We start from the raw sequence: 15,883 nt of genomic DNA on the forward strand, positions 1-15,883 counted from the left end.
AGAACTAGAAATATGTTTGCAGAATTATTTTAGGTGATATAATCGATCAATATTTGTACAAAACCACATTGGGCATCTATAGCTACATAAAAAAACTCTTGAACTGATGAGAGTTATGAGTTCATAAGAAATAGATTTTAAGACTACTTATAAGAGAAATTACTGTGAAATTAAGAATAAGTATCATTTAAAATACTTTAACAGCATCTTTGGATTTTATAGTATGTGTATTATATTTCAAAATAAAAATAAAACACTGGAATTATAAAGTCAAAGAAAGAAAATGAATTTATACTTATATTTAGGGAACAATAATGGCTAGATCATTTCTAAACATTGAAAAACATCTCTATCTTCACTTTTTCTGTATGACTTATTACAAACAAATCATTTTCCTACAATCTTACTTTTGGTACAGAGAGACTACATAGGGAATATGTGGTATTAAGTCTATGACATTTATATGATGTACAGTAAGGGAGAAGTCCCTAAGTGTTAAGGAGGATGAGCAGGTGCTCTGCCTCAGTGTAGACTACGGACAGAGTAAGCAATAACCAGACATGTCAATAGTGCTTCAGACATCTGAACAAATCTGTAACACATGGCACACACTCATGAGGTGATTTGTAAAAGGAGTAGTTTGGATATTTATGAAGAGCTATATGCAATGTCATAAAATTTTATTGGATAAGAATAAAAGAATGCTAAGAAAACAACTTCATCTGTTAAGTATTCTCTTTGGGAGTAATCATAATTGTAAAATAGAAACATCCTTATGGTGACTGAGCTCAAAGAAAACAGAAGTTTTCCTATACTTATGACTCATTATTTACCTGCTTTGATAGTGGTCAATGTTGAAGCTCTCTATCTTACATTTCACTTTGGTGTACACATCTTGTACATCTATGGACGCACTGAGGTCTTCTAGTTCACTGACCATACAAACCTCTGCAAAGAAACGGGTACGATTACCAAGAGAGTCTTCATAATCAACATCGATGAACAATTTTATATTTCACACTGGCTAACACATCCTGACCATGTTAAGGTTACACAAACTTCCATACTTATACTTATAAGCAACACTAGTGTCAAAGGAGCTTACTAGTGAGAGAAGGGGTATCTGTCTCAAGTTAGGAGAAACCATAGTTATTATTTGAATAACTGAATCTGTTACTAGCCAAGCATCTTTGAATACTGACAATTCAATGCAGTTATGGTCAGAGGGTAAGTCTCTCATACCTTCTGTGGAAAATTTTAATTACCAACAAGCAAAACTAGATTTTACAAAGTCAAAGAATATGTACACATAAACTTTACTCAGAGATGAGAATCAATGTGAGCAACACTCTTAAAACACTGTAAGAGCTAAATGGCAACATCAAAGAAAATTAACCCAATATTTCTTCTAAAAGCAGTACTCACTGTTTATCTTTACAGTAGGAAGAAAAGCATCCTGTACCTGTGCCTTTGTTTTCACAATCTGGAGCAAAGAGTTTTACAGTGACTTTGGGGAGCATCCACTGCATCCACAGACTAACACGGCCACTGGACCCACCAATGTTACTGGTAGTTTGTTCCAGGGTAACAGAATCTGAGAACGGTGAATCATCACCTGCTTGAATAGAATCTCCCTGTGGTGAGGAAAAGCAAGAAACCAGCAAATGTTGATATTTAACCCAAAACAGGCAAAATAAAACTTAAACTTAAAAATTATTATTTTTAACTTTTCCGTACTATATATTCTAACCATATAAATGATACCACTGACACATAAAGCTAAGTATTATAAACATACACTACTCAGAAGGTTTATTTACATAGTTATAATGTAAGTTCCTGACATTCCAGCTTTCTCTGTAAGTATATAAGGACTGTACCAATGATTATCTCCAAACAGCCAATGTCTAGGAATACAGTTTTATAAGATCACAGTCAAGGCCATAATTTCCTGTCTATTTCTGCTCTTAGATGGAAATGATTAGCTGCTACAGGGAAGCTGAGACCCACACAGCTTAAGGTATTTATTTACCCTGTATCTCTTTACAGGAGAAATGTGTACTTGGTATAGAGTATTTACGGGTGAATTTAGAAAAACAATGTAATAACATGATCTGCACAGTTTAACAATCAAGAAAATATTTCTCTTGCCTATTTTTGTAGATTGTTAGACTTCATAAAATGTTTTGTATGACTGACAACTAGAGGAATAAAGTATGGGCTTATTCAATTTCTTAACTATATACTGAATTCTGGGTATGTATAACATCCTAAATTCCATGGTAGCAAACTTGCTGTGAAAGGTTTGGTGGCATTTGTTTATTTGTTTGGGGTGTTTCGTTGTTGTTTTCAAAAGCGCTCAGTAGCCCGGATCAAAATAAACCCTTTTATCTGAAGTTAAACTGGAGCTGCACAGCTTCAGTCTCAGATGCAGGAAAAGATGCTGCTAGAGACAGAGCCTCCACTACTGTGCATGTAAAACCTAGATGGAAACAGACCATATATGTTTATTTGTAAAAGACGCATTTGTACACACACATATATCTACTTAATTAGGTTGAGTCTAGTAAGCATTATGATATATTAGGATAAGGACTTTATATACTACTCATGTGACTTTGTAACAATTCCACTTTCCAGAGTCCATTACCTCCTTTGTAAATTAGTTTTTATGATGGTATTTATTGCTTAGAATCTAGAATAAATAAGAACATAAAATAAACCATGAACATAAAGGAAGTGTTTCTACATAGTAAAGATTTCATAAGTACAGGTTAATTATTAACACCAAGCTACAGCAATACTAAAGAAACTGTACTTGCATATTCTGGTAGGATTTAGGATCCGCTTCCTCTTGCTTTCTGAGTTTGTCATTTATCTAATTTGATACACGTTTTCATTTGCATACATTCATAATCTCTCATGGTTCTCTGTTGATTTGAATGTCTCAAACAAAACATGTATATCCTAGGTTATGTAAACATGCAAGTGCAAAATGTTCTTAGAATCCTTGAGAAGGCATGCAGTGGTGGTCAGTGTGTTGTTTCTGAGAAGGTATGCAGTGCGGTCAGTGTGCTGTTTCTGAGAAGGTATACAGTGGCGGTCAGTGTGCTATTTCTGAGAAGGCATGCAGTGGCGGTCAGTGTGCTGTTTCTACTGGAGATGGTTAGAGCAGAAGCCACTGTCTATAGCCCAATCACACCCAAAGCAAGGGTGATAACTCAAGCCATACCAGAGGAAGCAGAAACCATGCTCTTCCCACACATGTTGTCCTGAGCAGATGCTTAGGACATTGCTCGAGGCTTTCCCAGTGACCTCTGCACTTTAGCTGAAGACCCTTCAGTCCAAAGACAGTTGAAATGCCCAGAAGGAGGCAAGATCAAATGTGAAAGACAATTGTGACAACTGAGTGCTCAGGACAGGAGCTCAAAAGCAAGGTGTGAGCGAGCACAGTAAAGAACTAGTGTCTTGGGATTTACTGAGACAGGAAATGATTAGGCAGCTCCTTGTCCCAAACATAACCAAAAGCTGTCTGCAGGTTTTTCATATTTCTACAAAATAAGTAGATCTTAAATTTCCATAGTTGAAATTTCTAGAACTTCAGAAGCTTCAGAAATTTTATTATTGGTTGGCTGTATAACACAACATCTAAAAAGCACAAACTACTTCCAAAACAGGATGCTTTTTACAAAGTCAAATCAATAAACGATGACACAATGTGGCTATTACACCTTTCTTAACAGAAACACTCCTAATCAAATCTTCCAACTAACAACATACCCCACGGGAAGAAAGGTGTCGAGAAAACATCTAATTAATTTTTATCACTACAGAGTACCTGCTACGAACGCTGAGAACCCTGGCTGCAGCTTAGTTAGTAAGCACTCTAGAGCAGTCTCAGTGTTCTTTCTGGGTGGGCATGCGCTGTGACATTGGTAAGCGTGCTTCTGCCCTCATTCCCTTCTGTTTTGCACATCTGCAGTGAAAACCGCACCCAAACGGCAATGCTCAACTATTCGCACACCTCCCTAGTCCAAGTCTGAGATATAAAGTTCATGACAAATTAACCGAAATACCCAGTTTAGGTCAATTTATCTTGGTTCATCTGGAGGTTGAATGCCATATCCAGTAAGAACCTGAAATAATCATTACTTAGCAAAATTACTTCTGAAACAATGGAAATCAATTCTGTTTATCATATTTAACAATACTTATTAAATTACAAAAACAGCATAAATATAGAACTAATATGGAAACAGAAAAAAATCAAGGCCAACTTTTCATTATGTGTTTTAACTCTTTGTACAGAAACTCTTTAAAGCCAAAACAATGTGATAAATTTCCCTTCACAATAAAGAAAATTGTGAAAAGTTAAAATTATATTTAACTTTGCAATACTGCCTAATTTTTTAAATGAATGTAAAATCAAGTTTCTAGTCAGAGCAATTAGGTGACAAAAAATAAAAATCATCCAAATTAAGAAAGAAGTGAAAGCAACAATTTGCAGAAAAACTTACACACAGAGAACACTTAATGGGAAGTCTTCTGCAGTCAGGTGTGTGTCCTTGTACAGAGAACACATATGGGAAGTCTGGTAGTCAGGTGTGTTTCCTTGTACAGAGAACACATATGGGAAGTCTTCTGTAGTCAGGTGTGTGTCCTTGTACAGAGAACACATATGGGAAGTCTTCTGGTAGTCAGGTGTGTGCCCTTGTACAGAGAACACATATGGGAAGTCTGCTGGTAGTCAGGTGTGTGTCCTTGTACAGAGAACACATATGGGAAGTCTTCTGTAGTCAGGTATGTGTCCTAACACACAGAGAACACTTATGGGAAGTCTTCTGTAGTCAGGTTTGTGTCCTAACATACAGAGAACACTTATGGGAAGTCTTCTGGTAGTCAGGTGTGTGTCCTTGTACAGAGAACACTTATGGGAAGTCTTCTGTAGTCAGGTATGTGTCCTAACACACAGAGAACACTTATGGGAAGTCTTCTGGTAGTCAGGTGTGTGTCCTTGCACAGAGAGAACACTTATGGGAAGTCTGGTAGTCAGGTGTGTGTCCTTGTACAGAGAACACATATGGGAAGTCTTCTGGTAGTTAGGTGTGTCCTTGCACACAGTGAACACTTATGGGAAGTATTCTGTAGTCAGGTGTGTGTCCTTGCACACAGAGAACATGTATGGGAAGTCTTCTGGCAATCAGGTGTGTGTCCTTGCACACAGAGAACACTTATAGGAAGTCTTCTGGTAGTCAGGTGTGTGTTTGCACACAAAGAAAACTTATGGGAAGTCTTCTTGTAGTTAGGTGTGTGTCCTTCAAGGAGCTCAGCTCCTCCTCTGGTCTCTTTTGATCCCTTTCATGAACTGGACTTCCACAAGAGGAAAACTGACTAACATGTGTATTTAAATATAGACTAAGATAATGTTGAATGGGATATAAATATATTAAGTTTTGCACCAAAAACAGCACATCGAATGTGGTCAACAACAGATTTGTTTGACATTAGTTAAGCACTTGAGTGAGATTCAGATTTTTAACCCTAAGTATTATTTTGTCAATGACTAGTATAAAATTCAGTGTCATGTCACAGTCTCTCTGTTCTGACAGTCTTCTAAGTTAAAATTTCTTTTATTTAGTTCAACTATCACATCCAGTGTCATTTCAGTTGTGATTACTTTGTAGCATAGAGATCATAAGAATTTTCTTATCAAAATCATGTTCCCATAGAATAGAACCAAAGAAACACTTCCCAAGTTATTTCATTAAATCAATAATATTCTTTCTACTAAAATATGGCAAGGTTATCATAAGAAAAATTGAAAAGAAAGATCAAATGTGGTGCCACATATCCTTAACCCTAGCACCCAAGCATGCAGGATGCAGAGACAGCCAGAGCTCTAGCCTGGTCTACACAATGAATTCTGGAGAAGCAATAGCAAGAACCTGCCAAACCTTACCGCCCCCCCCCCCAAGGATAAAATAAATATACAATAAATCCCAGATGTACAGGGCTAGTTTAACATTTAAAAATCATGGATTGATTCCCCAGAATATTATTGAAAAATTTAATGAGTAGATTACGGTTGAGAATTTATACATTTGAGATTCTGAAGTCAGCATGCAAAGATTTAAACTCCACCTTTGACACTTAGTATCCTTATGACCTTGGGGAAGCTATTTAGCCTTTTTAGAAATAAATTCTTCATTTTGAAAGTAGAAATGGTATCACCTACCTGAAGTACAGACTTGAGAACGCAAAGAGATAATGCATGTAAAGCCATCATTTTAATAAGTACTCCCAATAAAGAGCTACTGTGCCTCTCCTTGACAAAAATTAACATTGGCCTTGAAAAGCAGACAGCAGCAATACCAAGATTTATCCAGAAGCGAGCAGTCAAACATGTAACTTATTAAGAGATTCTTTTAAACTATCATGGTTAAAAACTATACTATTTTAAGTTAGCATTTAATTTTCCTCCAAGACTATGTATGAGGAAGATTCTGGGTACTAATTACAGGGTTTCTACAGTGCTCTATATTACTACTTTGTTATACTGAGGCAGGGTGGTGCACTTCATTAGTCCCAGGGCATGTGGATCTGTGAGTTTGAAGCCAGCCTAGTCTATGTAGCAAATTCCAGGCCAGCCAGGGATGTATAATGAGACCTGGTTTCAAAAAACAAAAGGTGAAAACAAAAACGAATAAAATATAATAATTTTCTTTAAATCCATGCCTATATGGTGGAAAAAGTGTAACTCAGAGTTTGCTGTATGCTAATAAAGCATGTGAACTGTCACAACAAAGTCCACACACTGATTCCCTTTGCCTGTGGTGTCGTGGTTTTAGAGTGCACGGTGCACTGGAGTCAACTGGACACTTCACGATAAGAACGTGCAACCACACGAGCAAGGGTCAGGAATATAGCTAGAATCAAAACATGTAGTGCATGCTCTGTGCTCAGATGGTTCTCAGAACATCAGTTCACGTACAATGTTGCTAATGTGAAGGTTTCCTGTAATGAAAAGGACAGTAATGACTAAGAGAAGCAAAGGACTACAGAGCTGTGCAGTAATGCCATGTTCAAGGAAGCATTGGAACAGATGCAAATGGACAGTCTCCTGGGATACAGGTTCTCTGTATTCCATGCTTTCATTCAGTAGCTTCTCCAAGGAGAGAACACACTTTTACTTCTATTAAGTTGAGCAGGTCATACACTGAGCACACAAGGAAATTCAGGAAAAACAGATACCTGTTATATGGGACTCAAAGGATCCCAAAAACAAGGTCACTGTATAATTCAAAAGTAGAAGAAAAGAAAATTAGAAAGGTCATGAAGCACATCCCTAGAAACACTATAACCAAAAGGGTTTGGGAAATGAAAGGTTGGCCCAAAGTTTGAGTTTTGGTTGAATTAATCGGTTAAGCCACAGCTGACACAAACTTACAAAATGAGAAAACAATCAAAAAAAATTTTTTTATTTTTTAAGACAGGGTTTCTCTATGTAGCTTTGGAGCCTTTCCTGGAACTTACTCTGTAGACCAGGCTGTCCTGGAACTCATTCTGTAGACCAGCCTGGCCTTGAACTCACAGATATCTGCCTGCCTCTGCCTCCCAAGTGCTGGGATTAAAGGCGTGCGCCACCACTCACCAGCATAATCAAATATTTTATGTTGTCCTTTACTACCAAATTATCAAGGAGATAAATTTAAATTCAGGTGTATTCACTGTTCACTGTGATCCCCACAATAACTGTGTTATTGAGAGGAAAGGAAACTTTAAGACATATAAAACATGAACATCTAAGATGTAAAGCAAGTCCCAGCCTCAGCCTGGCCAGCGCATTAGAACCGTCCCAGTCCCAGTCTCCTTCATGGAGACAAACCAGCCAAAGCATCTAAGTTACTTCTCCGGGAAGAGGCTTCCCTAGTCACTCCAATGACTCTGGGTAGCAGTGATTCCTGCTTCGGCCACAGTGTACAGGAGAAGAGTCCATCCTGTGCAAATGACTGTCACTTCTTTGCTGCTCAGCCCGATTTTGTATTGCTTTCTGTAAAGCTTCTTTACATAGTTTTTCTTGATGATTAATTCTGGAATGTTTTGTATTAAAATTCTTTCATTTTTAGTTTTTTTTTGTCAAACCAAATTAATTCAAATTAATAAATCCTCTCTGAGGGAATTCATTACTTATCTTTATATCAAAGTCTGAGAGAAATCAACACTCTAATTTCAAATGAACTGATGTGAGCCATTGAAAAAAATTCTTAAAGTCGGAATTAGTTTGCCTTTGGTTTCTTTGGCAGAACTAGGAATTGAAGCCAGGGCCTTATGCAGCAAACTTGGCAGGTGGTCTACACTGACCTCCATCTTCATCTCAGGATTAGTTTTAAAGTAAATGAATAAAATCCTCTCACCCCTGGTTTATGTATCTTATCTCTTCCTTTTAAAATGTCTTCACTTTGATGAATGAAGACCATTCTTCTGGTTTGTTATATTGTAACTCTACTAAAACAAAATTGTACCCAAGTCTCACTTATTAAAATCTCATTAATTTATTTTAAAAATTCAAATATTCCTTCTAAACCAAAATATCAATACATTTCCCAGAAGAAATCTCATAATGGTTTCTGTACAAATGTCAATACTATTTATTTCCGTTACAGCTCATGTATATTCAGGCCTCCAGGTCCTCTGTACTGGTTACACACTGCATGATTCTAGCATGTGTTAATGAAACACTCTGTAACTTCCCACTAAAACAGTTTAACTGCCTGTACCAACTTCCTCATTGCCATCTTTGTCTAGCAATTTGTTACATCAAACTTCAATCATTCTATTTTACAAACTATTTTATCTTATAGCATCATAACAGGAACACTATTCAAATGAGTACTCAATAAATAAATCTGGAAACTGCCAAATGGAATCAGGATCTTCCTATAACACTTGTCAAAGCCTTGGAAACCAATAGCACTGAGGCACCATAGGTAAGAATTCACTGCTCTTCCTCTAAGAGATGCCAGTCTATCCACTTCTACCTCATTTGGAAAAGGGGGAAAAATTCCCACCACTTAGGTTATTGTACTTCTTGAGCTTTGTGATGAACAGGAGAGAGAAGCTGGTTGTGGGAACAAGAAATATATCTTTTCCAACTGTTGCGAAGCCTAGAAGCAGGTAAAGTCTGCCATTTGGAGGAGTTCAGTTACTCTTACTGATTTGTAAAATTACAAAAACAGAGCAACATCCCCCTTACTTGAGTCCCATTCTCTATTTTGGGAAGTGTTTGTTTCCAGAGGAAACTGTCTTGTCTCTGCAAAAATAAAACTACAGCATCTACAACCACCTACTGCAGAACCGGGGTTCTCAGCAGGGAGGTTAACTACAGCATCTACCACCACCTACTGCAGAACTGGGGTTCTCAGCAGGGAAGTTAACTACAGCATCTACCACCACCTACTGCAGAACTGGGGTTCTCAGCAGGGAGGTTAACTACAGCATCTACCACCACCTACTACAGAACTGGGGTTCTCAGCAGGGAGGTTAACTACAGCATCTACCACCACCTACTGCAGAACTGGGGTTCTCAGCAGGGAGGTTAACTACAGCATCTACCACCACCTACTGCAGCACTGGGGTTCTCAGCAGGGAGACTCAGCAGGAGGGGCAGGTGTGAGAGCTGGAAATGAAGGAGGATATTTAGGCTGTGTTAGTGATTGATGTCATTTCAGACGTTTAATGGTTAGGACTTGGAGATTAAAAAGGTCCTGTGGTGAATAGGTCAATACTGCCCAATGAAGATTGTCTTACAGACTAATTACACAGTCAAAAATGCTACTGATAAATACTTGGGCAAAAAACCTCATTATGAGTGTCCCAACCTTTTTACTATTTTAGCAATAATAGTCCCAGAAATTTACATAAAGACCAAACTATGCTTGGTTCAAAACTGTATCAAAAAGTTTACCACTGCTTCAGAAAGTCATGCTTCGATAACACTACTACTTGTGATATCTAATACAAACTATATAATTCTACATGTAGCCTCTGCATATAAATCCTGGGTACATTTCTGTCTATTTATGTGTATCTGACTATTTGGCTATGAATTCTAATAGTTATGCCACAGTATTCATACAGTGAAGTATACATTACTGGATCTTATATTATCTTCCTTTATATCGTAGTAATATTGCATACACACACACATACACACACACACACACACACACACACACACACACACACACATATATTCTACCATCTTTGTTTTCATAACATTTCTTATGTCATCTATTTAAATGGGTCACTGTATAAAAGGAGAATGGCATTCCTTCTGTCCTCACAGCGCTCACGACTAAGGGAAGGAGGACACTGAGGACAACAGACCTCAGAACCACTAAGTTAAGACAATAGCTAACACTCTGATTTACATGGTGGCTCTACACACAGAGACAGCCAAGAGGAGCACAAGCCTCTTTGTCACTCAACTTCTAAGCCCCCAGGGTCCCAAACAGTACCCTTCCTGCACCCCAGACTTGCACAGTCCTGGACCACATCACAGCATACTCAAAGTGCTAAGGCGATTTGAAGTTCAGGGGAACACAATACAGAACAGAACACAGGAGAGCTCCTCAGGAGCCTTCTCAATCTGTCGGCTTCCATGGTGGGGAGGGTCATGGTCACTTTCAACAGTGACAGAGAACTTCATCCTTACCTCAGTGGTGGTCACCATGTCAGCAGACGGGCTGCATGTGCTGGTGTCTGGTGGAACCGTTCCAACACTGCTCCGCACTGGAGAGCCAGGGCCGGGGCCTGCTGTGCTCTCTGAGCAGACTGAAGATGAACTAAGATGGCCTCTCTTCTGGATCCTGCTCCAGGCTTTACTCATTGTATCAGCCAATTCACAAAAGAGCTGGACCTGAGCAGAGCAGAGTGGGGAGAAGAATCAGGTTTTCAGACTCTATTCACAACCTACTAAAATGCTATATAAGAGAAAACTAACAAGTCCAAAAATAAAAGTCTACAAAATAAATAACTCCCAGGGCATCATGGGTCATGATTTGTTTACACCAGCCTCAAACTCACACTGTGCTATGTCATAACCAAAGAAGCATTTCCGTAGATGGAAGTGTAATCAGCAGTTCGTTATGGTGAAGTAGATTCCTTTTCAAACATGATGAAGGAACAAACACAAAAGCCTCTTACACAGAGAACAGGGTGAACAGCAGAAAGCAAGCATATACCCGGGCAAATGTGATTACTTTGTGACCTATGAAATCATTATCATCCTTCTTTCCAGATAGTTTTCATACCTAAATGTTCTCTATTTTTCACAGATAAAAATCTGAAATGAGATTTCTTTCAAAGCAAATGTAGAGTGATATAATAAAGAATAGGAAAAGGAAAATATTGCATTATGAGAATTTTAGAGATAGAAAACATATCCAATCTACTTCCCCTGGGATATGTCATTCCAATATTCAGAGTAAACTGTTTAACTTGCAAAATGTTTGACTGAGTTCTAAGATATTTATACAAGATTTCATAAATAAGCATTAATCATGGAATTTTAGGAGAACATATTGGCATATACTGTATAAAACAAGCCCGGGGGAAATGCAGACACAACATATAAGCAAATCCACAGCTGGATGCCATACTCTGATTGCCATTTTTAAAAAGTGAAATTCTCCTATTTATAAAAAGTTTCAGCCCCAGGACACATCCAGATGCTGAGGCTGGCTCCTCATGAGGGCAGAATAGATGCATAGAAACCCTGCTGCCAATGCATCCTTGATTCAAAGCAGTGTGTACTACACTGTTTTCTGCTGCTCTTTGTGTAAGGAGTCCTCAAATTTCGGGTCATTGATATTTCTTGTTTTAAGATGATCTAATGGCTATAGATACTACCAAAAAAAATACTTCACGTCATTTTCCTTCTCATAAAGAAAGATTTTTCTCTTAAACAACTTTGTTGCAATCCAAATCCTTAAGAATAATTGTTTTTCTTTTTTGTAAATAAAAGAACTATCTAACACAGGAAGCATTAACCAAAGGAAATAAGTTCTACTTCTGAAGGTTTAGGATTATTTACTTAAGAGGCACAATACTGTTTTGATTGTTACTACTTCTAATTCCTACAACTTTTATGTTGTTTAAAACGACATAAAAGCACATGTGTTTAACCTGGCAAACAATGACATAAACCTCAAATATAATTTTATTTTCAAAGAAAAACTTGCTAACACATTGCTTCTCCACCCAAATAAAGCAAACATTTTGAGGATAAATGATCAATTTTCAACCTTGGAGTTGAACTGAACACTGAGAACTAAAATCACAACAAAATTAGAATGTGTGTAACTGAAAAGCTTAACTAACCATTCTAAATATTACCACAGAGTGACAGAAACTCTCATTTTCTAATGCTAAGAAGATGAAATTTAATCCACTTTGGTAGTTTTGAACAGAGTATATATCTACTATATTATCCAGCCATTTCAAGTTGTATCCCTAAAAACCAAAGCTGATGTCTGAAGAGAAAAAAAAATTAATATTGATAGCATTATCTGTAATAGCTCAAAACTGAATAACCCCAAAATGTTTAATTACAAGCATTGAATAAACTGAAGCAAAACCATCTAGCTGGATATTACTTAGCAATAAAAACGGGACTGACATGTGTAAAATATGAAGTAATCTAAAAATAATTGTGCTGAATGAAAGGGACTAAACAAAATCACAACCGCATAATTTCATCTACACAGATGTCTGAGGAAAAGGAAGTGGGGTCTCAAAGGAATATAACCAATTTTGAGGGTAGTTTCTAGGATAGTTTAATGAGTGAATGTATCCCAAACTTTTTCAAACTGGGTAACTTAAACACAGAGTTTATTGTATGCTAAGTGGATGTCAGTAAAACTGGATTAAGATATAAATGAAAAATAAGTATGTATGAAGCAACATTCTATGAACTATGTGTGAAGGCAACTGACTAGCAATGACAATTTGAGTATGAAGTACTGGCTAAATAAAAAATGTTTTATTCTTTAAATATTAAGAGGTGAAGAAAATCATACCATAAAGAATAGAACTCATAGGAAAGCTTATCTCTGAGATCTAGAACATGAAATGGATACCCACCACTGAGATCTAGAACATGAAATCAGTACCTGCTAAGAATTTAGAACATCATATGGATACTCACACAGATCTAGAGCATGAAATGGATGCCCACTAAGATCTTGAACATGAAAAAGTGCCTGCTAAGAATTTAGACCATGATATGGATAGCCATTGAGATCTAGAACATGAAATCAGTACCTGCTAAAAATATAGAACATGACAGGAATACCCACCAAAATCTAGAATATGAAATGGATTACCCTGAGATCTAGAACATGAAACAGATGCCCACTGGGGTCTAGAACATGGAATGAATACTCATTGAGATCATGATAGGATACCCACTAAGGTCTAGTACACAAGATGGTGCACACTGAAGTCTAGAACACAAGATGGATACACATTGAGGTCTAGAACACAAGATGGATACTCATTGAGGTCTAGAATATTAAATATAGATACCCCCTGAGGCGTAGAACATGAAGAGGAAATGCACACTCACAACTTTATTCAACAGCTATTCACTCAGCAATCTGTCTACACAATGACCAAGGAAGCCAGGTGAAAACAAAAATGCCTGATTTCATAGAAGGAAAGAGAGCGGGAAAACAGGGAGAGAGGGAGGGAGGAAGGGAAGGAGAGAGGTATACAGAAGAGGGAAAGACTTGCCCAAATCACCTATGTTCCAACTCTGAGCAACAAAGAAATAGTTATCTGGTAAGATAAGTGAAAAGGAATTAATTCAGAGTTTGGGGAATTGAAATAGTAGAAGACTCTTAATCTTGGAAACATTACAAACCAACATTTTCATTTTTACATACTGTTATATTTTATTTTTTCATTATCTACACTATTGTCATAGTGACGGAAAGCTAGGAAACACATATGAAGTAAAATCTGTTTTGTAGAACTTAAGGAAACAAGCACCATCAAGGAGGTGTCTTAATACAACAGAAATGTTTGTGTCCCAGTTCCAGAATATGAGTAGGAAACTATGAGATCGGCACTATAACGTATCATGGGAGAGCAGAGGAGAATTACTCCTTTCCTCTCTCCCTAAGACCTGGGTGTCCTGGGTTTTGTAGCTGCACATTACAGGTTCTGCTCCACAAATGCACAATACGTACCCACGGCCTTCATGTTAATGTCTGTCTACAAATATCTGTATCCAAACCTATCTTTGTAAAGGAACTGATCAGTGCTCACTCCAATGGCCTCTCCTTTTACCTTGATTACCTGTCACGACCCTTTACTATACATAAGATCACATTCTGAGATAATGGGGACAGCACATCAACATAACCTGCTGTGGGCCGAAGGAATGTATTATAAGAACTCAGCTGGTTATGGCAAAGCCACTACCTGGAGGGATCAAGGAATTCCTTCAGAGGAAGCCAAATTCCAAGGAGCATTTGGTGTTATTTGGCTTGTTATATATCAGCTGTCTTCTGTTATGACAATCATGTGTGCCTTCACAGCTTTCCCAATTGATTTTTTTCCTAAGAATTGCTAACAGTGTGGACTGATCATGATTTGGACATATACATTCGAGGTATTTGGAGAACAACCTCAGTAAAGACTTCCTTCCCTCAGGCCCATCCGTTTCTTCTCCTTTTAGAGCTGGAATCAGTTATCTCCCTTAGCCACATTCAAGGACTAGCAGTAATAACAGTCCACATGAAGGTCTCCTGATTCAAGGTAAATACCACACAGAGACACCGCCTAGGTCTGGTGGACCTGAAGTAATAGCTTCACACAATTCAGCTTGGACCCTCCTTTCTTACAGCATCACTAACTTTATAGACCTCTAACCACTTCTAGGAATATTTAGATAACCTTCTGCACTGACAGATATGCACAGTCTGAACCCCAGTTCAAGCCTCGCTGTAATTATTGTCATTGGCAGCATCCGACCAGGTCCATCCCCAGACGGAGGAAAGTACCTTATCAGAGATACCTCTGTACTCTCTATGAACAGACTTAAGCTGTTTGAGAAGGCCTGGCTGATGTGCCAATTAAGCTTAACTTCCTCCTTTTCCAAATCTTACCTCTAGTTCCAGATCTACCTTTAACTATCACCAGAGGCATCTAACTGTACAACGGTTGCCTAGCAACTGAGCACACTTTTCCCCTATCTTGCAGAAAAACCGCATATAACTTGGACAGATAAGGGTCAAAGGGATCAAAAGGCAATTTTATTTTCAGAGAAAAAAGATAGAACCTAGCAGTATAAGGAGACGGAGAGGAAGAGAGGAGCGGAGAGCTTGAGGACAGAGAACTCAGAGGGATAAGGAGGATTTTGACCAGAGAAAACGTGTGGAAAAGATGTAAGATGAGGAAGAGCCAGATGGGGATGTACTAGCTGGGTAAGAATGAGATAGATGAAAAGGACCTAGATGAGGCACAATTAAGATGAGAGAATTAAGATAGAACTTAGAGGGGACAATAGATAAAGGTAGAGAGAAATCAGGCAAGAGAGGAGCCAGGCACGAGAACAGAACTTAAGCTGTGTAGATAGGATTTTTATCCCAGAGAAATAAAACAGACGGACAAAGAGCTTGGTGTACTTAGATTCATTTTCTGAAAATAATTCTCGCTGTTCATAGTTTTCTCTTCTAAGCCCTTGGGAAGTATAATATGAAGGCTGGTCCTTTATTAATCTTATATAAGAATAACCCCCCCCCCACACACACACACACACACCCGTGCACAAGGGCCACTACTCACACTCAACAGTTTCTCTTACTCTTGGAAACAC

The 15,883-nt window shown here is 38.0% G+C and overlaps 1 protein-coding gene across 8 annotated transcripts in view; it reads right to left on the reverse strand.

Moving 5' to 3' along the window:
- Nucleotides 1-15,883, reverse strand: part of Vps13b (vacuolar protein sorting 13 homolog B) — a 568,282-nt gene that overhangs the window by 296,742 nt on the left and 255,657 nt on the right. For all 8 annotated transcript variants that reach the window (XR_013046389.1, XM_076555926.1, XM_042264499.2 and 5 more), the window contains exons 25-27: nucleotides 10,715-10,918; nucleotides 1,463-1,634; nucleotides 834-948 (exon numbers count right to left, since the gene is read on the reverse strand). Coding sequence is in view for 7 of the 8 variants with exons in the window: in XM_076555926.1 (XP_076412041.1) it covers nucleotides 834-948; nucleotides 1,463-1,634; nucleotides 10,715-10,918 (491 nt within the window). In the remaining variant the exon portion in view is untranslated. The remainder of the gene's footprint in view (nucleotides 1-833; nucleotides 949-1,462; nucleotides 1,635-10,714; nucleotides 10,919-15,883) is intronic.

Source organism: Peromyscus maniculatus, chromosome 20, assembly GCF_049852395.1.
Source record: "Peromyscus maniculatus bairdii isolate BWxNUB_F1_BW_parent chromosome 20, HU_Pman_BW_mat_3.1, whole genome shotgun sequence".
In the NCBI taxonomy this organism is placed as follows: Eukaryota; Metazoa; Chordata; class Mammalia; order Rodentia; family Cricetidae; genus Peromyscus; species Peromyscus maniculatus.